At 46.3% G+C, this 23,446-nt stretch overlaps 2 protein-coding genes and 1 long non-coding RNA gene across 5 annotated transcripts in view; 1 reads left to right on the forward strand and 2 right to left on the reverse strand.

The window, feature by feature from the left end:
• Positions 1-9,780, reverse strand: part of SECISBP2 (SECIS binding protein 2) — a 42,868-nt gene extending 33,088 nt beyond the window's left edge. For both annotated transcript variants that reach the window (XM_090038539.1, XM_090038538.1), the window contains exons 1-3: positions 9,639-9,780; positions 6,753-6,898; positions 1,427-1,688 (exon numbers count right to left, since the gene is read on the reverse strand). In XM_090038539.1, coding sequence (XP_089894665.1) covers positions 1,427-1,688; positions 6,753-6,898; positions 9,639-9,680 — 450 coding nt within the window. In that variant the 5' untranslated portion in view covers positions 9,681-9,780. The remainder of the gene's footprint in view (positions 1-1,426; positions 1,689-6,752; positions 6,899-9,638) is intronic.
• Positions 9,781-10,820: 1,040 nt separating this feature from the next.
• Positions 10,821-17,643, reverse strand: CKS2 (CDC28 protein kinase regulatory subunit 2). Of its 2 annotated transcripts, none has more exons than XM_090038554.1 (3): positions 17,445-17,643; positions 14,664-14,791; positions 10,821-11,221 (listed from the first exon to the last, which is right to left on the reverse strand). In XM_090038554.1, the coding sequence occupies exons 1-3, from the start codon at positions 17,489-17,491 to the stop codon at positions 11,169-11,171; spliced, it is 228 nt and encodes a 75-aa protein (XP_089894680.1). In that variant the 5' UTR covers positions 17,492-17,643; the 3' UTR covers positions 10,821-11,168. The 2 variants fall into 2 exon arrangements, with proteins under 2 accessions (XP_089894680.1, XP_089894679.1); XM_090038553.1 differs by having other exon boundaries at positions 17,433-17,599.
• A 99-nt stretch (positions 17,644-17,742) lies between these two features.
• LOC149868422 (uncharacterized) lies at positions 17,743-22,042 on the forward strand. Its single transcript, XR_016441245.1, has 2 exons — positions 17,743-17,857; positions 20,621-22,042. It is a non-coding gene; the product is annotated as an uncharacterized LOC149868422 (long non-coding RNA).
• Positions 22,043-23,446: the final 1,404 nt, after the last annotated feature.

The raw sequence follows: 23,446 nt of genomic DNA on the forward strand, positions 1-23,446 counted from the left end.
AAATACAGCAATACATTAAATGACACACTTTTCAAGATTGGTGAAGCCCTGACCAAATGCAATGGAAAGCAATGTCAGGAGGCCTTGACACAAAAGCAAATGTCCACACAAAGTGATTGGATGCAATTGCAGGAATGGTGGCCTGGACTAAAAAGCTCACCCACACCCCCAATTGCAAAAGGCATGACAGATCAGTGATAATACAAATGGCTCAACACTGCATTTTTGTTAGTTTCCCAGTTTTTGAACTTGCGGAAGAACTCGCCCATTTTTCTCAAGGTATTTCAGCAAATTCATCCTGAGATGCCCACAAAAATTGGAAGCACAGTTGTGAGGCCTCCTCTGTTTTAATCCTAAGGGCTGGAGGAGGGGATAAGATGACGAGGGAGAACTTCCAGCATCCACCCTTCCCCAGGCACCCATCTAATCCCTCTCCTTTGTGCCCTGCCTTCTCCTCCTCCTCCTCAATGGGGGTGCTCCAATAGGCCCTCTTCTCCTCCTGGTTCTTTCTACTTAACTCTTGGACATGGAGCCAACCAGGTGAATGACAGCAGCTATTCCCAGCTCTCTTTTCACCCAGTGTCCAGTCCCTCCTTCTCATCCCATCCCCCAAAAAACTATTCTTGGCCAGTGTTTCCCTTATGCTCTGAATGTAACTCAGACCCAATTTTGTCCACTGCTATATATTACCTCTGGCCAATTCTGGGATAGCTTAGCTAAGCTGATGTGAACTATCTACAAAGGGTAGGCACCCACATTTACCCCAATGCTCATCCATCCTCCTACCACTTATCTGTACTGTTCTCACACCCCTTTTAGAGCTGGCAAAGGAAAACAGTAAAGAGGCTTCTCCTCTTTACTTCAGGCCAACTTGCTGCTTCTCTATTGCCTTGACTGTTTGTTACAGGCAGTCTAAACAAGGAAACTGAGATTCACTTGGCAGAGATGAGTGATGCTTTTACTGAATTTCAATCTAAAACTTGTAGTTTAGTCTTCCAGCATTTGTCCTGTTGGCTGCAGCCAGAATTGCACCATCAGTTTAACTTTGGGCAGAGATTTCACTTTAGGCAATATACATTCTTTGGCCAATATTAATGTAACAAACTGCAGTACTTGTGAAACTACTGCAAGAACTGGCAGCCCTACACAGCACAATGCATATAAATAAAAATCTGTTTACTTGAATCTTAGAAGTTTCATGCAATGATTTCTACTGGCCAAGGTTCTCTTACTGTACAAAACCTGAATTTAAAGCCAACATCAGGTATAGACCAAAGACGTCAACATCATTTTAAATGCTATTCACTGTTTTTACAAGACCGAATCATTATTAATTGTTATTAACAAGTATAAAGTGTTAAAGTTAACAAAATATGAGAAAGACTGACTTAAGGTCATTTCTTTTTAAAGCGCTGAATGTGCTCACCTTAGAAATATTCCTAGTCCCATGTCTGACTGGACACGTTTGTTCGATGTAGTCCTTAGCTATCTTGGAACGACTGTGGTATTTAGAGTCATTATGATCATAGTGTGAGCTGGTTATGGGATATACATTTGGTGCAACATCAGATGAGTAAGGCGAGCTGGAGTATTCACCAAGTGGAGCACTTCCCATAACACTATGAGATGTACTTTGAGAGAAAGATGAAGAGCCATCCCAGGACACGTCTTCAGTACCCACATGTTGCCTAAATAAACATACCATCCCTTAATGGAAGAATGTGTTCAATACCAAGGAAGATGTTTTACTAAGAACAGAATTCTACACAAATATCATTAGATATTTATTCATCGTTAGGTAACAGCTTACCAAAGGCACTACCAACATTGCCTAAAAATTAAACTGTTTTGGTATTGCTGAGGTGCTGCTGCTGTGATGGTCCAGGAGACATGTGAGAAGCAAGAATTCTTGTGGGTATTATCTTTATCTGGCCTCAGGAAAGAAGCTTGCTTATGGCTTCGTACATGAGCCACAAGTCTACAGACATTCAGGCTTTTTCTTTCAAGATAAAAATGGCCACTCCAAGAGAAAAATAACCTGGGAACAACCAAAGTTAAATAATTTCCAGGAGAGTTTCTCCTTGGAGAGCAAATGTCTGTACATGCTATATGTCTACACCAGACAAAGTTGGTTCAATATAAGATATCACTCACAAGAATTCTTGCCCCTCCAAAATTTAAAATGTTTTCCTTTAACAGATGATTGAGAAATGTTATGTTTCTTTCTTGATATTTGAAAATATAAAAGTTCTCAAATATGTTACTCATAGTTTTTAGCTTTCTTTAAAGTTACACTTCCTTATTTCAGTTTTAAAATTTGTCACCAAATCCTTTATTTAATTCTGGCAAGCTTCCTGTGGTGAAGAGATAGCTTAAAATGACATGGGCTTGTAATTCTAATCTAAGTGGTAAAACTACTGCACTTGACTTCAGAAAACCAGAAAACTAAGTAAGGAACCTTGTTGTACAATAATATTTAAATCCAGAAGCATGAATATTGCAATCTAGAAAAGGAGATAATCTGATAAAATATAATAAGGAATGCTTTAGATGGCAAGTGGTTGAATTGCATTTCATGACTTAAAAAAAAAGTCTTAAATATGGCTTCTGAAAATACAAGATGATCAGTATGGAAAAAATGGTACTTTCATAGGAGACATGTATAGAGAGGGGTAAGGGGGGGGCGGGAAACATACCCCCTGTGAGACTGGCCCTTGCCAGCCAGGGAGTGGGGGCACTGAGAGAAGCACTGACTGGTGCCCACCTTGATATTAGCGCCAGCCAAGGAGCGGGGGCTCCGAGAGAAGCGCCACCAGCACTCCTCCCCCCCCGGTCAGAGATTGGCCGCTGGTGCCCCTCCCACAAACTCAGGAGGCACCAGTCACCCTTGGTTAACTTATGCACGTCCAATTTGAAAAAAAATTTAAGAATGCACCAAATTCAAAGATTTAACGACTTCCTATTATCAGTTATCTATTCCATTCCAAAAATACAAGATATTTTGGATAATGTATTTTACATTGTCTGTTGCATTTTTCTGGTAATAAGTTATTTTGACTTCAGTCCATCAAAATTTATACTCAGAAAGGGAAAGGATAACAACGATTAAGGTTTGACAAATCCTTAACAATTGAAACTTAATATAAATGCATCTGGATCACAATGCTGGTGCTTGCCACTAATTCTTTAATTCAGAAAATGTCATAAATCAAGCTGTAGTCACTCACTCACTGATTAAGTAACAACAATATATTATTTGTTAACAATACCAAAATTGCCTATATGGGAAAAAGAATCAGTCAAATATAAAAAAAAAAAAAAGAGAGAGAGAGAGACAGAGAGAGAGAACACAACATTTATAGGCTTTCAAAGATATAAATGAGCTTATTAGGCTACTGCCATTATGATCAAAATTAAACCAAAGATAACAGCGTCAAGAATCTACAATGGATTCCACAGAATATTATGAATAAACAACTCTTACAAGACTTGCTCACTATATTTTCCTGCATCTCATTTTCCTGCCAAATAACACAAACACCTTGCTTTGGGAAGACAGAATGAAGGAACGAAAAGGTTTTCCCAGAATCGTGGCTGAGTCCTGACTGCAGGGGCAGAGTTAGCTCTTCAGTAGAGTGCACCAATACATCAGTCCATATCATATCGGCACCGATAAAAGGAAAATTGACATTATCGGCAATCATCTTTTTTGGCTGATGTGACTAATAATGTTGCTGATAAATGCTGCATGCAGGGGCACAGCTGCAAGCATGCATATGGCCAGGAGTGCAGCCCGGCAGCTTAGAGAGCAGTGTCCATCTGGTACGTCTGTTGTGGGGAAGGAACGTGGGGAAGGGAAAGCAGCTTGTGTGGGGCAGATTGAGGCACCCATGGTGAGGGAGGAAGTGGAGCTGGGGCAGGGGCAGGTGCTGAACAGCTGGGGCACGACATGGGACAGAGCCGCAGCTCATCTGGGGGCTGCTACCACCACTGTAAGTGCCCCTGGAGGAGGCATGGAGGGCATGTGGCCCCCAGATCTGTGCGCAGGTAAGGACAGGCTGCCTACTGCGGGCTGGGCCAGGGCTGTGCTCAGGCCGGGTGGAGTGGGCAGTGTTGGGAGGGGGGCTACGGGGTGGGCTATGGTGAATTTTGGGGTAGCTGTAGCTCCCCCCCCACCAAGTACAGCCTGGCCCAGCCCCACCCCCACTGGGAAGAGGCCAGCGGCAGCTCCTAGGCCCGAGTGCACAGCAGCAGCCCGCCCTTGCCCCATGCACAGATCTAGGGGGCACACACAACGGTGGGAGCCATTGCCCCCTCCCTGCACCCCAGACAAGTCATGACTCCACCCCACGCCCCACCCCAGCTGGACAGCACCTGCCCCTGTCCCAACAGACCTCTCCCCCAACAGACTTACTAGTCCGACTACTTTCCAAGCTGCCCAGCTATGTATTGGCAATTGGATCGGTATTAGACAATATGGCTGGTTAATAATCAGCTATCAGCCCAGAAAATCTTTATCAGTGCACCCCTACACTTCAGCAAAAGCTAGTTTTAACCCTCTTGTAGCTGCTGTAAAGTTTTTCCTCAGCCAAAAGCCCCTGTCAATTTAGCAGGAGCTGTGAGAAGGTTAAAGCTGTAGCTCTGAATCTCCTTTTTCCTGCATGGGGCCTACGGGGAGACAAGCAAAGCAGCCATTACAGTGTCTCTGAACTTTCATTCCCCCACTTCAGCGAAGAAAAAAATCAGCCTCCCCACTTAAGAAACAAACCCAAATTTTGGAGGGCTGATTTTTGAGGATAACTGCATGTGGCATGGGAGTAAATACAGTAATTCTTATCCTAATGCACGTTAAAACAAAAATATAGTGCTGTATTTCTAGATTTCTACACCTGAATAAAAAACAGGAATATTCAATGTATATTCTTGATACTATTCTTACTAATTTCACCTTATAAACAACATTTTGCCAAAAAATTAAGGACCTTGAAGTCTCTTTATTAGACAATGGATGCTCACTTTATAGTAAGCATTCACCCAAAGACAGGTTCCTCTATAGTTCCTCATTACAAGTACCCATTATTTCTCCCAGCCATATTCATGGTGGCCATTCTACCACCTAAGGACTGACACTACATCTTCACTAAGATGCCTCTGACACTAGAAATTCTGACAACAGTGAGCAGTCACTACTATCAAACCGCTAGGGCAGGGGCCGGCAACCTTTAAAAGCCATGGGCTGGAACAACCTGGCTCCAGTCCAACACAGGCCAAGAGGCTTTGGTGGTGTATCAGTGACAGGGGATTCTGCCTGAACCCATGCCAGCCAAACAACTGGGAACTGTGCCCACACTGCCATCAATTCTCCTTGGCCCCAGCTCCCTGGCGGTGGCACTGGCACAATTTTCATCTGGTGAGGAGCTACACTAGGGCCAGGCATCTGGCAGCTGAGTCTGCGCTGCTCTTGCTTCTCCCCACCCCACCACCCCAGCCTCCTGGCTTGGGCATGAATGCAGCAGGAAGCTGCCCAGTCCTGGAGCAGATCCATACCAGCTGGAAGATATGCCTATGCCAGTTTGAGAAGTAGAAGGGAGGCAGGGAGAAGTGACAGGTGCAGCTTCCAGCTGCCTAGCCCTTGTACAGAGGCTTGCTACCCAGCCCCAGCTTGGGGCACAGGCACTGGCAAAGCCCTTCAGCCCCACAGGCCAGATCCAAAGGCTGTATGTTACTGACCCCTGGACTAGAGTGCTTGAACATTCAGATAATCTGGCAGACCCATGCAACTGCACAATAGCAGCTATGCCATCAGAGATCAAAAAACGCTGTGCAAGGACACCAGTTGCTGAACAGAACGGTACCCAGCTGCAGGCACAGGAATATCATCATGCACCTTCAGGCTGGATGCCAGAAGCCTTGCTCTACTAGGCAGTTAAAATAAATGCCTGTAGGGTGGAGAATTCTGCTGCCACAAAGGCCACTATACGTGCACTCAAAACTGAGTCCCACCAGGAAAACCGTAGTGTAGATTAGGCCTTCCAGAGCCAGAGAGCACAACTGAACTAAGTAGAGAAGTCATTTCAACGGAACAAGACTCCTCCTTTCTCTGTCATGCTCCACAGCAATGTCAGGCCCTTGGGAGTACATCCTGTGTAAGGGTACAGTCCCAAGACCAGAAAAGGCTATGCCTTTACCCAGACTATGCACTTCTCTGACTGCAATATAAATATTAATTTTTATGAACACTGCACTATCAGCGATAACTAGCTCCCCTCCTTGGCTTTCTATCAGCAGCCTTGTAAATGAAGGGAGCCAGTTAATTTCATAGTTGCTAATACCCTAGCGCTGACAACATTATAAATAATGTTATCAGCAGTCCTATTAGTGCTATGTTATCAACAGCCCCAAAACTGACTAGCTCTCCTCATTCTCCAAAATTTGTAGTAGCAGCTTTTAAACTATAAACAGGAAACTGGCACTGTGTTTTGCAATTAGCCAAATTGCACCCTTATCTGGTAGGCATGTAAGTGGAATGTACTGTACCAAACTTATAAGCCTCTGATAGAAATGCAAAAGTCTACACCATTAAATCACTAAACAATCGCTTCTATGGTTTGAAATTCTATAGCACCAGAGCTTCTAATTTAATTAGTATTCATATGTTAATTAGTCCTTCTAATTTAACTAGAAGTATTAAAAGTCAAGACACCAGAAGGCTAAAATCCCCCAAGAAACAAGATTCAGAAAAAAATACATACTTATCCATAGATGGTTCCTGAACAAATGGGTAGCATGTAGTTAAGTACCTAGGCAAGACACATGCTTCTGAGGGTTCTGACCATGCCACTGTTACCGTCGCATATTTTGGGACAAACGGTTTGACCTCTGCTGATAACTTGATGCCCTGAGAAACAAAAGGGTTTTTGGCTACATGCATTTTGAGATTAATAAAATAAGCAAAAAAACCTCATCTCAAACTAACTCAGAAAACAGTTAGTTTGTTCACTATCACTAATAAAATAGGTGGAAAACAACAAAGTTCTCAAGAAAGGATTGAAAGTGTGGGGATGGAGGGGAGGAGGGGGGTGGGGAACAAACACCAAGGAAGATTTGATCGCTCTAAAACAGAGGTGCTCGAACTCGGGCCTGCGGACCAGATCCAGCCCTGAGGTCATGTCATTCAGCCTTTGGGTCTTCCCACAGGCCTGAAAAGTTGAGGCAGGTGAGTAGTGGCAGCATTAATTGCAGCTTTCCCACTGCCAAGTTCCTGGACCTGACGGGAGCCCTGCGGGCCGGATGACATGACCCTGTGCACTAGAGCATGCTGGCTACATATCAGAAATGCTAAGAGTATATTTAACACACAAGAGTAAAATAATTAATATAAGAATCATTCAGTTTTAAAATCAGTCACTTTCTTTGCAGTCTTCCCAGCACATGATTAGCAATTCAGTAAGAAACATATCTACACTTGTAGCAACTACAGAGATCAGTGTGTTTTTAAAGTTGGATCAAATCTGAGAGTTGCACTGATTTTTAATGTGGCTTTCAAAGCACTAATTTACTGGTAATAACATTCATGATTCTGTACTTCTTCTGGAGTGCCATCAGCATCAACAGGACATACGTTTGTGAAGAAGCTTCTAAATTAGGCCCAGCATGTATTTATAATGGCATTACCTGTGGCACACCAGTTTGAGCTTGGAGGAAGTAAAGTATTGAATAACGTATTTTAACAGACACTGTTTATACTAACATAACTGTTTATATAACTGAGATACTATGGGAAAATGTCATTTTTTGTTCTCATTATTTAAGCAGTTAAAAATATAATTTTAATTAATTACTGTATGCATGCAAGAGCACATTAAACTTTGCTTGTAAAACATCTGATCAACACTGGATCAAGTATGTACATAAATTTATTGGACTAAGTATGCCCTCTGGTGGTTAAGCGAACACTAGGAAAACTGGGAATTTACTAAAGAGGTTTGCATAACTCAGTGGTGCTCAAGGTTTTTGCCCAGCGGGCGGGATGAGCAATGCCTGGTCCGTCTGCGAGTCAGATGCAGCCGGTGGTCCTAATCTGGCACCTGCCGCTGGCACAGCAGGGCTCCATCTGGCCATACGGAGAAGGAGCAGGAGATAGGCTAGCCCCAAACTGGCACAGGAGGCAGTGGGGAGCCAATGGCCATAGCCCAGCCCTTTGGCGGGTGGGGTGAGGCATGGCCTGGCTCTGATCTGCTGCAGAGCTTGGGAATTTGGCAGCAGGGAAGCATGGCAGTATTAATGGCTACTACTCTCCCACCTGCAAATTCCCCAACCTATGGGGAGTCCAGTGGGCTGGATGCCATTGCTCTGCAAGACACATTTGGCCTCTGAGCTGGAGGTCTGAGCAGCCCTGGGGTAACCCAATACACAATGCAGATAATCATTTTCTCTTTCATTCATGAGTTAGTCAGGAAGGTTTACCTCAGTTGCTCTCATGCTTATCCTGGCTGTTTTGAAATACGATGTGAATGTAACAAGGAAAACAAGGACGTGAAACATTTATGCCTATTTGAACATAACAACTCTACGTTATGTTGAAGTCAGTACTTAGTTACTGGTCTGATGAGGTTAGCACAGAACAGCAATAGTACAATTACTTCTGATTTGGGGTTGATCCTGAATGTCAGCGAGACCTCAGCCTGACTGGAAACCACACTGGGAAATCTCTAGGGCATCCAGTGCCCTGCACATTATTGCAGCATGTTGTATGTGAAGTGTAACTATGAGGGCATGGCTCCACAAACAAGAGGAGCATGAGAACAGTCTACAGGCCTTGTCACATGGTCACAGCAGGTGGCCCCTGGAGCTCTGCACCCCTGGCTGTCCGCACCGCAGCACCTGAAACTGGTCTGAAGCATCCGTTAGGCAGCGCAAAGCGACACAGCCCCACGACAAAGATCTCAGACCCGCAATACCCAGCTCCTGTCATGGGCAGGGGTGGCCGCACTGGGCTCCCCTGTTACATAAACACTCTCCACCCAGTGCTGCCAGGTGTCCGATAATTATTGTATTTGTACAATAATTTCAATCCTTGTGCAATGTACCACCAACAGTAACAAAAGTGTTCAAAAAGTAGGATAATTTGAGGCAGCTAATGAATACAGCATATGCAAAACCTAAATCAGTCTTGGAAAGTCTTAACCAACTTTTGGGTTTGCTGCCAGCCCTTCCTTATTAACGCTTGCCTCAAAATAAAGAAATGCTTCTTCAGTTTTGATGACCCAGTTCTCCCTGGCTCACTGGGGAGTGGCGATATAAAGTACCGACGACTTATTTGCATATTGATTTGCATATTTTTTCAGCGTACAACAGTTATAGGAAATGTGATCAATTTTGAGCTTCCGATATATAATTTCGTATTTACGACCTGGCAACAAAGTCGTCCAACCCCCCCACCCTTGTGGCTGCCGCTCCGGGGGGTGGGGGTGGGGGACGGGCGCTGGCAGCAGTGGGCGGGAGGGGAGGCGGCTTAACCCCCCCCTCCCCGCCGCCCGGACACGCAGCGCGCAGCCGGTGAGGGGGAGAAGCGGGGGGCGGAGGTCCGTGGGCGGGAGCCGCTGTGCTCGGCCTCTGGGAGTGCAGCGCTCCCTTACCTGCGCGTGGCTACCCGGGCCCAGCTGCCCCCGCGAGGACATGGCAGGAGTGAGTCCCCTTTATTGTCCCGCACAACCCCAGCTCCGACTCGAAGACCCTCAGCCGCGCGCCAGAAAGACGTCAGCGGCGCAGCGGCGCGGCGCAGTTCGATGACGTCGCGCAGCCGAGCCAGAAGCCGGGAGGGGCTGAGAAATGCTCGTGGCTGGGGTTTGGCTCCGCGCTGAGGCTGTGCAGCGGGGTTGGGGCCGGGTGTGGAAGATGAGAAAGATGCTGTAGATGGAAAGTGCTTGGAAATCTGGCGTTGGGCACAGAGGTTTCGTGCGGACTCCCCTCAGCGTTTGACTCTTGTGGACTGCGACCAAAGACGTGCCGGAACTGAGGGCCCTTCATTCACCCCTGAAGGGCCTCGTGTGGTTTTGTTTTATTTGACCAGATCTTCCCACCCATTTCTGCACATACTTCCCAGGGCGAGAACTGCTCAAGACCAGGGGCAGCTGAAGGCTTCTTGCCTCTTTCCTGTTAAAAACTAAGGCAAGGGTTTATCCCGGCTCCTAGTCTCAGAATTTAGCCTAATGAGGAGCTAATCCCTACAGCTGGTACTCAAATCCTAATTTCAGTTTCTGGGAGGGAATCACACCCATCGTGTGCCAGATACCAAGTCTGACAGGCCTATCCACAAGATGCTCTGCTTGAGCCACTCTGCCATCACCCTGGGAAGAAATCCTAGTGCCTCCAAAGAGGCAGTGATGTTTGTAAAGGCAACAAGAGGCAGTGACATGAAAATTGTTTTAAGAGCCAGACTTCAGATGTCCATATGCAGATATTATTCCTGCAAATTATATTAAAGCAAAGATATAAGCAGGTATGTACAGCAACTTTCCTGATAACATACTTTGAAACAGAGTAAGTTAAGTGTAATATAGTACATAAGCATCCCAAAACTACCCTCTGCAGGCTCATTTGACATGGGTGAAGTGGCTGCTGCTCATTGCTTCTTTAGTGCTCACTGCACATTTTAGTCCTAACCTGGGTGGTTTGTCATGTGAGAAGACCAAATAATGCAAGTCAAGGTGATCAGCAGGCTGGTGAGCTTCCCCAAGCATAGGTCCTATTAGGTTAAGACATTTAGACTAGCACCCCACTATAATTTTTAGACGTTGGTCTAAAGGTATTTTCCATGGTTTTAGAAATTCAACGAATGCAGTTTATTCTTTCAGACTCAAACCTTAAAGATAAGCAACACAATATGCAACATTTAAACTTTATTAAACAAAGTAGTTCATTGAAAAGACAAATAGGCACTTATATTAAGAGTAAAGAAAAGATAACTTCATTAGTCTGAACACCATAGCAGCCTACTTGGAATTGCATTTGACTGAGCTCTGTTGCTGTGAATAATACAGCTCATGCACAGGTATGGATGTAGGTTTCATACATTTTTCAAGTATTCACTGAATACTACCAACATATATACACTCATATACATAAAGTTCCAGAAGATTTGAAAGAAGATTTCCAGAAATAAAATTTCACTTTTGCTGTTCTTTCGGAAGTGGTCTTCTAAAGAGAAGGATGTGTGGTTCTGTGGAAATAAGAAAACAAAACTAAGCCAAACCAAGTTTAAGTACACTACCCATACAGAGCTGGAGGTAATTCCATTTAATCCATCTCACCTATGCTTGAGCATTCACAGAAATGTAATGGGTAGTGGGGGGGCACCCTAGGTTGTGGCCCTGGCCCCGGCCCCAGAGCATGTGATGTATAATGGTGCCTGTGCTGGATCATTCCCACTACCCACTCTATGCCCTGGATTGGCCCACCGTGCTTTGTGGAGGGCATGCTTGGTCCTGGCCATACAGCAGCAGCTTTTGGGTCAGTACTTAAATTCAAGACAAGGCTGTCTCTCATGTTGTAGAGTTGGTGTGGGGTACACCTTTGTCTTGGATCTGAGTAAATATGGTATTTGCAAAGATCTAGTTCTTCACAGATATAAACTGCATGGCCATTGCCATGCTAGCAAACTCTTCTGTGGATGCAGCTTATTAGAAAAACATTTTTTGCTGGGATGGCCTATACCAATATAAACACATCCATACAGTATTGTAAAGTTTTGTTTTTGTGTTTTGTTTGTTTGGTTTTTTACGGCAGCACCACACAGCTTCAACATGGATTTGTTAGTACAGTAAAGCTCTCTAATTCTTGGTATAGACCTGACCTCTAAAACTGGTACAACTTGAGACAAAGCTAAAGAACTGATCAGTTATTTTTGTTTAGTAACAGTGCTGCTTATATATCACTTGGCATTCTAAGTCTCCAGGGATGCCCTCCACACAACATACTGGGCCAATCCAGGGCATGAAGTGCGTAGTGGGAGTGATCCAGCACAGGCACCATTATACATCACATGCCAGGTTAGCTCCATGCTCTGGGGCCAGGGCCACAGCCTAGGGTGCCCCCCACCCCAACTACTTAGCAGCCATAGAGGGGCAGGCAATAGAGAGCTTTCCCCACTGCAGCAGTGATGGGAAGAAACTTAGGACAACTTTCTTTCTAATAATTAGATTTTATACATGGAAAGTTATTTTAAATGATTTTCTCATGTATAGAAAAATGTGATGGGACAAGGTAATCTTAAATAAGGCAAATATGGTAAATAAAAGATCAACAGAAGTGGGCTGCACCAACTGCAAATTAGCATGTATACTAGTTAACTTTTGGGATGTCTGATCAAGTAAAGAGGCATATTTGTAGTCTCAGTATGTTAGCCAAGTGATGTTTTCAAGGATTTCCATACTGCACCCAACTTAATAGAGAAAAGTTAAGTGATTCTTTTAAGATGTAATAAGGGATTCAGGTTTTTCCTACTGCCACAAAAATCACCTGCAGTTCGTCACTGCCTTTTAAAATTCAGTTCATGACAGTATTATCGATATCGCTGTAACAAGAACCAAAAATAAAGGTCTGGACTCTGGACATTTGTACATAGATAATCTAAAGCAGGGATGGGCACTTATTTTGGGCAGAGGGCCACATGACAGGCAGCCCAGGGCAGATAAATATTAAATTTTCTAAATTTTTTAGGTGCCCTGCGGACTGGATAGAATGGCCTGGTGTGTTGCATCTGGCCCCCGGGCCACATTTGGCCCACCCCCAATCTAAAGTGTTAAACTGCATAAACGTCTGTTCAGAGTTTAAATTTCCAGTACCAATTTGTTAGAAGCAATCCTACTCAGTAAGGCATATTCATAGCATCTTAAGAAAGGCTTACGAAAGTTCATGCCTCTCTGAATCAAGTGTACAAGAGGCGCCATTCTGCCCTGCCTTGTACATGACTTCAGGTACAGATAACTACCCCCTTGTAGAATTGTTATGTCTATACTTTCAAGAGTTAGACCAGAGTAATCTGACAAGCTATTGATTCTACAAATCCACATTTTAAAACAACAGTTTCAAATAAGGTATGCATGATGCCTACTGATAAGAACCAGGGACAATGAGCAACTGAGTAATTATACTTGAAGGATTCAGAGGATTTGTTAGCCTCCAGAAGAGATTAAAGAAATTCAAAAATGATCCGTGAGCAAAAAACCCACCAACTTTCTTCATTCCTTTTAAGACCACCGTAGGGCTAGAGTACTGCAAGTGTCAGGTCTGTCCTTATCCGTGCTTGAAGCTTCTCTTGTGGATACAAAGGTGTACCTCTAGACTCCCCTCTACAGTATAGAGGGGTACGGTTAAATAAGACAGTCGCTTATCACTGGAGTCATCTAAACCAGCCTCTCTCAACACATGGGTCAACTTAAAAGCGGGCTGCAAGAATATCTGAAAAGGTCATGAACAATCACAGAAAGATGTGGGAAAGTGCAGGTTTCCTGTTGCAGGCTGGCAAGTTCCAAGCTACAAGGGGCTGCTTAGGGCTGGGCAGAATGGAAGGAAGGCAATCAGGCAGGAGGTGCCACCTGCATATGGCAGTCAGGCAGGGTGGAGAACAGCTTCTGTAGTTTCGCCACAGGCAAGTCCATGGAGGGTAGGGCCCACAAATGATTCACCAGATAGGGGGTACACACATCCCCTCAGATTTGCATACCCACAACAGGTATGGGGCTGCAGCCTGGCTGGGCTAGCAAAGGCAGGAGCCACTTCTGTGCAGGTAGGTCCCAGCACAGGAGGGTAGAGCAGGGCAGCAAGACTCACTGCTGCCATGGTTAGGAACAATGTGCTAGCCATGACACTAGCTGCACAAGGAACAGTGGGGTAGGGGGCTGCCCTCACCTCCTCCCATCACCACTGCTTGTGCACTGGGCCGTGGCTCTACCCAGCTGCCACTGCCACCAGTCCCCTCAAGTTGTCTGTGCCGCTTACCAGCTGACATCCCTCTGGAGTAGAGCTGCAGCCTGAAAGGAGTGGCAGCAGCCAGCCAGGCCATGATGTGGGATAGAGCTATGGCCCAGCACACATGCAGCTGGTGGCAAGAGGAAGCAAGGGTAGCATGGCCAACCCCACCACCCATTAGTCCTCATGCTGCTGGCACTACAACTGGCACAGGGTTCATGGCAGTGGCCAGGCCCCTCTCCATCCAGAAGTGGCTCCTGTCCGTGCTGGTCCAGCCAGGCTGTAGCCCCATGCCTGTTGTGGGCACTCAAATCAGTGGGGGGGGGGGGAGGGGGAAAACTTACCCATGTACTTCCCATCCTCACACACTGGGTGAGTGGGGGGGCAGACAACAACAGGACTGTGGGTTGGGAGTGAGGGCTGTTTTTTTTACTTAAACTATTTACTGGGTCAAGACTGGCCACTGATGTTTAGAGATAGGTACTGGTACAAAAAAGTTTGCATGAGAAGCACTGATCTAAGGAGTGCTATCAAGTGTAAAGCAGTAAGAAACGTTCTCCAAATTCCTTCTCTTTTTTGTGGGATACATAAGTAAGCATATTTCAGAGTGTATTCTTCAAGACTAAAAGAACCTCTTGAGTCTGTTACTTTTCAGACCAGTTATATTTGCAGCTACAAAATTCTTTATTTACCTGGCTCATGGATCATGTAGTGAACCCACCCAAGACTTTGCTGGACACCAAGTCTTCTCCATTCCTCTTCAGTCATCAGATGCGTTTTTGGTACTTGCTTTGAAAGTTCTCTGGGCAACATAACATGTCTGTTGGAGACATCACCATCAGTTTTGTTGATTACCCTAGGAGCCTGCTGACTAAAACTATACTGCTATCCCTCAGACGCACTCTTTAAGCAGAGATCTGAGTTTGCCAGGTACCAAGACCAGCATAAACTTCAACCAATTAAGAACCCATACACAAACCCTTTTGCCCATATCAATTCATATGAAAAAATTGAAAGCTAGATTTTGTACAAGTTTAGAACAATTCCGCTAAGTATTAGAGGTGCACTGATATCTGCCCAATATCAGCTCGGCACTGATATAAAGAAAATTGATAGCATCGGAAATTGCCCCGATGCGGCCAATAAATGACCGTGCATATGTACAGCCACAGCACGGTATGCAGGCAGCAAGGAGCACAGGTTGGCAGCTTAAAAAGCTGGTAAGTCTGCTGTGGTGGAAGGGGAGGCTCCCACAGCCACTCAGCCCGAGCCCCGTGCAGATCTGGGGGCACATGCACCCTCCCCTCCCCCAATGCCCTCCTGGGGTGTGTGCAGCAGTGGGAGCTGCCCCCCACTCTACACCCCTTGGACAAGCCATGGCCCCGTATGATGCTCCGCCAGGGCAGCGCCTGCCCCATTCCATCCTTCACTGCAAGGGTCTTTATCTGCACCCCATCCTCCACACACATTCCCTTCCACCACAGACTTACCAGCTGCACACACCTGTAATCGGAAGTTGGATTAGTATCAGTTGACATGCCTCCTTAAAAATCAGCTATCAGTATTGGCCCCCAAAATCTGTTGGTGCACCCCCAAGTATTGTGCATTCCTTGTCTTGCAAGGTTTCTGCTACACTGCCCTCATTGAAATATATGTCAGATGTTTACTCCCATGTCTTTCAAACTATTTAGAACAGAACACTTCCCAGAATTAATTGTCACATTATCTAATAAAATAAGGAAAACAGAGGGGAAGGAGTATAAAAGCAACACTTATGCTACCTGACAAAGTGAATAACAGCATCTGCAATTTATTTGCCAGTGATCAAAGTTTGACCTTTGGTTACTGTTTACTTATATGCAGATCATCAGCACTCTCTCAAGACTAGGACTTCATTGATCTACAAAGCACTGTAGTGTCATTACTAAATGCCCTATTAGACATTACTAATGTCTAACAGGGCATTTAGTAACTCAAGCCGAAAAACTTGTATAACAAGAAATTCAGCCAACTGCTAACTCAGGAGACTTTAACACTCCCATGGATGGCTTCCTCCGACAATCACATAATAGGGGTGGAGTGTTGCAACAGTGAGGGTTCAGGAAATAAGACAAGAAATGCGTGTAATTTTCTACTTGAAAGTTTGTCTCCTCAATCTTCTATCTAGAGTTGATCCAAGCACAAAATTGGGAAGAACACTTTGTGCCTGAAAGCATCTCATGTCTTCTAAATATAGAGTTGATTAATTGGGATAAAAACCCACCAGACTTGCACAAAATCCTTTGAAATATGTTTTGACAGCATCAAGATCCTGTGTTACAGAAGCACAGCCAGGAAATAGGAACTCTTAAGCCACACTGTGATCAGGGAATAGGAGAGATTCAGCCAACACCATCTCACTTCAAGTACAACCACAGCCCAGTGTTGTGAAGGCAGCTTACCCTTGGGGTGAGGGGATGAAAGGTATTCTAACACTGTGTTTTTCAACCCACAGCTCTTGGGCCAGAATTGGGTCACAAGAATATATATGAGGGTCGCAAACAAACTTTTCAAATGGATTCTCCTTATAGAAGAAAAACTTGGGAAACTGTCTCTTTTCCCTTGCAGATTGGCAGAGTTCCTGTGAGAGGCTGCTTGGGGCCCCCCCCTTCTTCACACACTAGGGGGTGGGGCCTGGAGGCAGGGGGTCAGGAGCGAGGTGCACTGGGTTGGGCCTGGCCACTCATTCATTAATGGGTCCTGGTACAAAACAGGGTGAAAACCACTGTTCCAACAGACTGAAGTTTCACCTAATCTCTTTAAATACAATTAAGATAAAGCTACCTATGCAACAGTCTTGCTGGCAGGACTAGCCCACAGCTTTATCTGTGCAGGGTAACACAAGTGGTGCCCTGTCTTGATGGCTCCTTATGACCCCAGTGCAGAGCTTCCCCCATGGGAGTTGAGACTTACAACAAACCTTGAAGTTAAAAAAAAAAAAATACCACCCCCACCATGAAATAAAAACCCTTACGGCTCTGGCTACCCTGACAGGGACCACAAGGCAGGCACAGCTTTCCAGGGCAGGTGCTCTGGCCTGAACCCCGAAGCAAGGGCTTCCTGGAGAGGAAACTAGACTGGCTCAGGAGCTGTGCTGAGGGCTCAAACCCGAGGTAGGACCCAGGCACCGGGGGGGCGGGGGGGCTCAGCAGCAGCTCTCTTCATGCCCCGCACAGAAGGGGCAGCTTCTGCCCCTCCCGCCCCAAACTGCTGCTTTCCCTTCGGCCAAGAAGTGAGCAAGCAATTCCCCCGGCCGTCGCGACGCCAGGCACCTCCCCCCCGCCAGCCCGCGGCGCCCCCTCCGCCCAGGCCCGTTGTTCCATCCCGCTGCAGCCACGCCCTGGCCGCCCCTCCCGGGAAGGCGCCCTCTCAGTAGGGGGGGGGGCCCTGCGCAACAAAGCGGGAATGGCCGAGGCTCGCACCGGTACTCGTACTGCTCGTCGAAGTACTTGTCCGAGTAGTAGATCTGCTTGTGGGCCATAGCGAAGGCGGCAGCGCAGACGCAGCTCCAACTCCCCTCACGCGCGACACTCGCCGACTAACTGCCTGCCCTCGCGCCCGACCCGGTTTGAATCCAGCTGCTCATCGCCCATTGGCGAGCAGCGCCAGCCAATCGCGGGCAGCGCGGCCCCGGCACCCGCGTGTGCCGCGCGCCCCACTCACAGGCTTCTGCGGTAAGTGAGGAGGGTGACGTCAGTATGTGCCGGTTGGGGGAGGGGCGTAGAGCTCTAGCTGGTGGTAGTGGAGGGCGTTCCTGGAGACTCGGCGCTACTGCGAGTGCGCCCCGGCTGCGCTGTGATTGGCTAGCCCGGGCTGCAGGCGGTTGGGGAGCAGAGCGGTTGCAGAGGTTTGTGGAGCGGGCTTTAGCTGCGGGGCGCGGGCGCGTGCAGCCAATGGACTCCCGAGCCCCGCCCCCTTCGCCGGCCACTGCGGTCCTGCTCACCTCGTAGGCGCGCGTTGCGGAGGCCTTCTGTCTGCCTGGGGCGCGCGGCCGGCCTGGGTACCGGACTCGGCAGCGGCTATAGCGGGCTGCAGCCCCTGAGGCAGATGGGCGAGTCGTCAGTGACTTGCCAGACAGAAACCCTCCTTGGAGCATGAGACAAGACTCATGTCTAGTGCCTTTGTTCAACCCGGGACGAGCCGCGTAGTGTGCCTCGACTCCTCCCAGTTGTGAAATGGGTACAAGGGCAAGTTAGGACCTCACAAAGGAGGCATGAGGGAAATGTGTGAGACCCAGGCATCCATTTTTCCAACTGTTCAGTTGATCTAATGAACGATACTACGTTTACGCAAAGATCCTGGTCTGCCTATAACCTTAGACCAACAGGGCTACAACCAACAACCCTGCACTCAGGCAATGGGACCCTCTTTAGACATTATATGATTATGGTTAGTTCTTCTCCAAACCCAGTGGTTCTTAACCTTTTTTGTACCAGGACCCACTTGTAAATATCATGGCCAGTCCCAACCCTGGTGCCCCTCGCTCCTGACCGCTGCCCCCAGTTGCCCAGTGTGTGGGCCAGGAGAGGGTGTGTGGGGTATGGGGCACACCAAGCAGCCCCTTGCAGGAACTCTGCCAGCCTGCAAAGGAAAAGCCATGGTTTCCCATGCTTTTCTCCTTTAAAGGAGAATCCATTTTTAAAGTTCGTCTGCAACCGACTTTTGGGTCGTGACTGATAGGTTGCGAAATGCTGTCTAATCTACCAACAGTGTAAGCATTTTATCTTATTTGAGCTTGAGGGCTTGTCTACACTGCAATTTAATTTAATTTAATTTTACTGCTGTGGTTATGATTGTAAGTTGAAACCCTTGTCTAGTCAGCCATCTCTAAAATCAGTCTCCACATCCCTGTGTTCCTCCATATCTGTGGGATCAGTTGACCCAGTACTGCTTCTGAATTCGGTGGTGTCAAACAGGTGGTAGACCTCGCAACTACTCTCCCTTTCTTTCAGGCTTGTGGGAGAGGCACCAGAATAGTTTAGGATAATACGGCATCATGGTTTGGAAAAGGATGAGAAATACTGCAATAAGACCTAGTGCTATCTATCAGTTTACTTAAAGATATTTTATTCAGTCTCCTTTAATAACCCTCCCAGTTGCCTCATATATGTGTTAAACAGGAGTCCGACTGAAACAGAACCTTATCACATCTAGTAGAAAGAGAAGAAAAAATAGAGGACAAAATCAAGGAAGCTGTTTAGTGAAGCTTAATGATTTTTTGATCTCTGTATTAGTGTGGGGGAAAAAAATAATAAGGCCACTGATAGAGTGGTTTGTTAACGTACTTAACATATTTTTTCAGAGCTGTCTGGACCTGGTGTGTTCCTTCAGTGTTTTTAGGCATGTTTTCTAACGACTTTTATTGCTCTGAAAGGAAGGGATGTTTCAATGATTATAGCCTTTTTAAACTTTTTCTTCTTTGAAGCATCATTAAGCTTATTTTCCATTAGAGGGCTGGATAAACATATTTGTATTCTAGATGGGGTTTTGTAGATAACTGTATTTTTGAGATGGTTATGTAAGCATGTTCTAATGCTATTGAGGGAGGGATAAAGAGTCAACTCATTTCAAAATATTTTGTTGTCATGACAAAGCTATTTAAATGCCCTTTACCAGTCCACAGCTCCAGCAGCCAATAAGAAGTGCCAAGATACAAAGAAGAACAGACTGACTTCACCAGCAGATGATCTATAGTTATTTTATGTTAGCATAGTTATAGGTTTCCATAGCTAATGACTAAATGATAAATTAACGTATGGGTTTGTTGGGCTTGTCCTTCGAGTTTTGTTTGTCCATATCTGTAAAATGTCTGGCAGCATTTTGAGAAACATCTGCCTTTACAAAGTAAAAATTTAGCAGAAGTCTTCAGGTACAGTACCTGAAAAATAGTATGTGTAATTGTGTACATGTACATTATGTAAACCACAGTATCATTCCACAAGACACATCACATTCCTCAACTAATTTATACAGTATGCTGTCTCTGTTTACGTTGATGAATTGAACAAATAATACAATATTACTGGAACATGTCTGTGTACTTGAGAAAGCAGAATATTGGGGTATCTATACTCTGTCACTGATACCCAAGGTCATTTGTACCTCAGGTGCATGATCTGAAAAAACTGAACTCCTGAATGCCCGCTTTGCTTTGGTATTTCACCGAGCCAAGGGGAAAGACGAGCGAGATAAGGATCACAGGGGGCATGGTGGGAATGATAGTCCTCCCACTGTGGATGCTGAGCTGGTGCAAAACCAACTAGAAAAGCTAGACATTTATAAGTCAGCAGGACGAAATGGACTTCACCCAAGAGTGCTGATGGAGCTGGCTGAGGTCATTGCAGAGCCCCTGGCAAAACTTTCAGAAATCGTGGCACATAGGGGATCCCTGAGGATTGGGATTGTGTCTATCTTCAAGAAGGGGAAGAGGGAGGACCCGGGCAATTATAGGCCAATCAGTCTAACCTCCATCTCAGCAAAAATCCTGGAAAAACTCATTAAAGAATCTATGTACAATATGCTCGTTGTGGGTAAGATTCTGAACAACAGTCAGCATGGCTTCGTCAGGGGTATGTCTTGTCTTACCAATCTCATCTCCTTCTACGAACAGGTTTCTTACCACCTGGACACAGGAGAGAAGGTCATATACCTAGGCTTCCAAAAGGCTTTTGATCTATTATCCGACAATATCCTTGTGGAAAAGTTGGAAGATTATGGGCTTAACTGCTCAACAGTTCAGTGGGTGGAAAACTGGCTGCATGGTAGGTCCCAGAGAGTTCTCATGAATGGATCTGTGTCTTCCTGGCAAGGAGTGTCCAGTGATTTGGATGTGGGGGTGAAAAGCTTTCTGGCCAAGTTTGCGTACGACACCAAGTTATGGGGGAGTGTGGTCATGCCAGAAGATTGGTTGCAGATACAGGTGGACCTGGACCAGATGAAGTTCAACACTCAGAAGCGTAAGGTGCTCCAAATGGGGGCAAACAATCCCCAACATACCTACAGGCTCAGTGGTGACAACTGACTTGCACCATGGCCGAAAGGGACCTAGGGGTAGCGATTGACCATGACATGAACATGAGCTGGCAGTGCAATGCTGCGGCCAGCACTAGCATGCATTAACCATTGTATCTCATGCAAAACTAAGGAAGTGATACTCCCACTGTACTCCGCACTGGTGAGACCACAGCTGGATACTGCGTCCAGTTCTGGGTGCCACGCTTCAACAAGGACTTGGAAAAACTTGAGAGGGTCCAGAGAAGATCAGGGACTTGCAAATCAAGCCATATAAGGAGAGGCTGAGGGACTTGGGCCCATCAGTGACCAGTGCCTCCTGAATCAGGGGGGCACCTGCCAATGGTGGCGGCTCTGTTAGGGGAGGCACCAGCCCCACTGACAGCATCAGTGTCAGCCATCAGGGGGCCACCAACACTGTCGGGGGGGTATGTGCACCCCCGCACCCCCTACCAGTTGCCTGTGCTTGGGCGTCTTCAGCCTACAGAAGAGAAGGCTAAGAGGGGACTTGGTAGTAGCTTACCACTATATCAGAGGAGTACATCAAGAACTCGGTGAACAGCTGTTCACCATGGCACCCCTGGGGAAGACCAGGTGCAATGGATACAAACTCCTGGAAGGCCACTTCGGCTCAATTCCAGGAAAAACTCCTTCGCAGTCATGGTGTCCGGACTGTGAAATAAACTCCCTCCAGTGGTGGTGCACTGACCTACCCTGGAAATCTTCAAAAGGAGACTGAACAGTTACCTTACTGGGGTCACTTGACCCCACTTTTTTTTTCCTGCCTAGTGCAGGGGGGGCTGGACCCAATGATCTACAAGGTTCCTTCCAGCCCCTAACCATCTATGAATCTATAAATCTATGACTCTGCAAAAAGAGAATAATAATGGTCAATAATCTATGCATTCACATTGAAAGAGCAAAAGTGCAAATTATTGTCATTTATTTTATTATTACTTTTAACCTTTCTCAATAAGCATTTTTCCATTCATATTAAACCACTTTGCAAAAGGTATACTTATGATTTTGTCTGTTTCAAATTTATTTGCACAGTCCTTTCAGATCTCAACTTCAAGTCAGAGGGCGCATCCACATGAGATGTTTTACTGTGCAGTAGACTAATTGACTGTGCAGTAAATCGTCATCGTCTGTACATGCAGACACTTACTGTACAATTAGTTTACTCTGTGGTTAATTTGCTACCTGTAAATGCAGATAGCAAAATAACTATGCTGTAGTTACTGGGCAGTTGCGCATGTGTAGATACAAACCAAGAGCAAATTTGCTCCTGGTCAGCCCCACCATCAGGAGGGCCACCCTTGGGCTAGTCCCAGAGCCATCCTTGGGCTAGTTCTCCAGACCCAGAGCTTGGGTGTTTTTTTACCTGCCCCAACCTGACCCTTAAAATGCTACAATGACTCTGGGGCCCCGGGCCACCTGCAGCTAGCCTCTCACCAGTGGGTGACACACCAGTGTCCCTGAGCCAGCCACAGCAGCCTGCCCAGATCCCAGTGTTGGCCCCTGGTAAACAAAATGCTTAGACACAGGAGTAGAGGTGGATGTCATTTTCTTGGACTTTAGCAAGGCCTTCAATACGGTATCGCATCCTATTCTCATAAATAAATTAAGAGGCGGTGACAGATGTTTACACAGTCCAGTGGGTGGCAGATTGGCTTAGTGGTTGCACCCAGAGAGTGTTAGTAGACGGGTCGATATCAACCTGGAAGGATATGGGTAGTGGGGTCCCGCAGGGTTCGGTCCTTGGACTTGTACTCTTCAATATCTTCATCAGTGACTTGGATGTGGGTGTGAAGTGTATTCATTCCAAGTTTGTAGATGATACTAAATTGTGGGGTGAAGTATACACTCTGGAGAGTAGGGAATGATTGCAGGCAGACCTGGACAGGTTAGAAAAGTAGGCAGTACAACAAGGACAAGTGCAGAGTGCTGCACCTAGAGGGCAAAATATCCAGCACACCTACTGGCTGGGAAGTGACCCTCTCAGCAGCACAGAAGCGGAAAGGGATCTCGGAGTCATAGTCAACTCCAAGATGAACATAAGCCGTCAGTGTGACGAAATCATCAGAAAGATAACCATACTTTATAAAATGACGAATAGATGAATGACAGATAGATCCAAGGAGGTGATACTTCCCCGCTATGCAGCATTGGTCAGACCACAGTTGGAGTATTGCGTCCAGTTTTAGGTGCTGCACTTCAAGAAGGATGTTGATAGACTCGAGAGGGTCCAGAGGAGAGCCGCTCACATGGTTAAGGGCTTACAGGACAAGCCCTATGAGAAGAGACTGAGGGACCTGGACCTCTTCAGCCTCTGCAAGAGAAGGCTGAGAGGTGATCTTGTGGCCGCCCACAAATTCATTAGGGGGATGCAGCAAGGGATCGGAGATGCTCTGTTCACCAGGGC

Source organism: Crocodylus siamensis, chromosome 3 (genome assembly GCF_052110815.1).
Source record: "Crocodylus siamensis isolate JL-2025a chromosome 3, ASM5211081v1, whole genome shotgun sequence".
NCBI classification, from domain to species: Eukaryota; Metazoa; Chordata; order Crocodylia; family Crocodylidae; genus Crocodylus; species Crocodylus siamensis.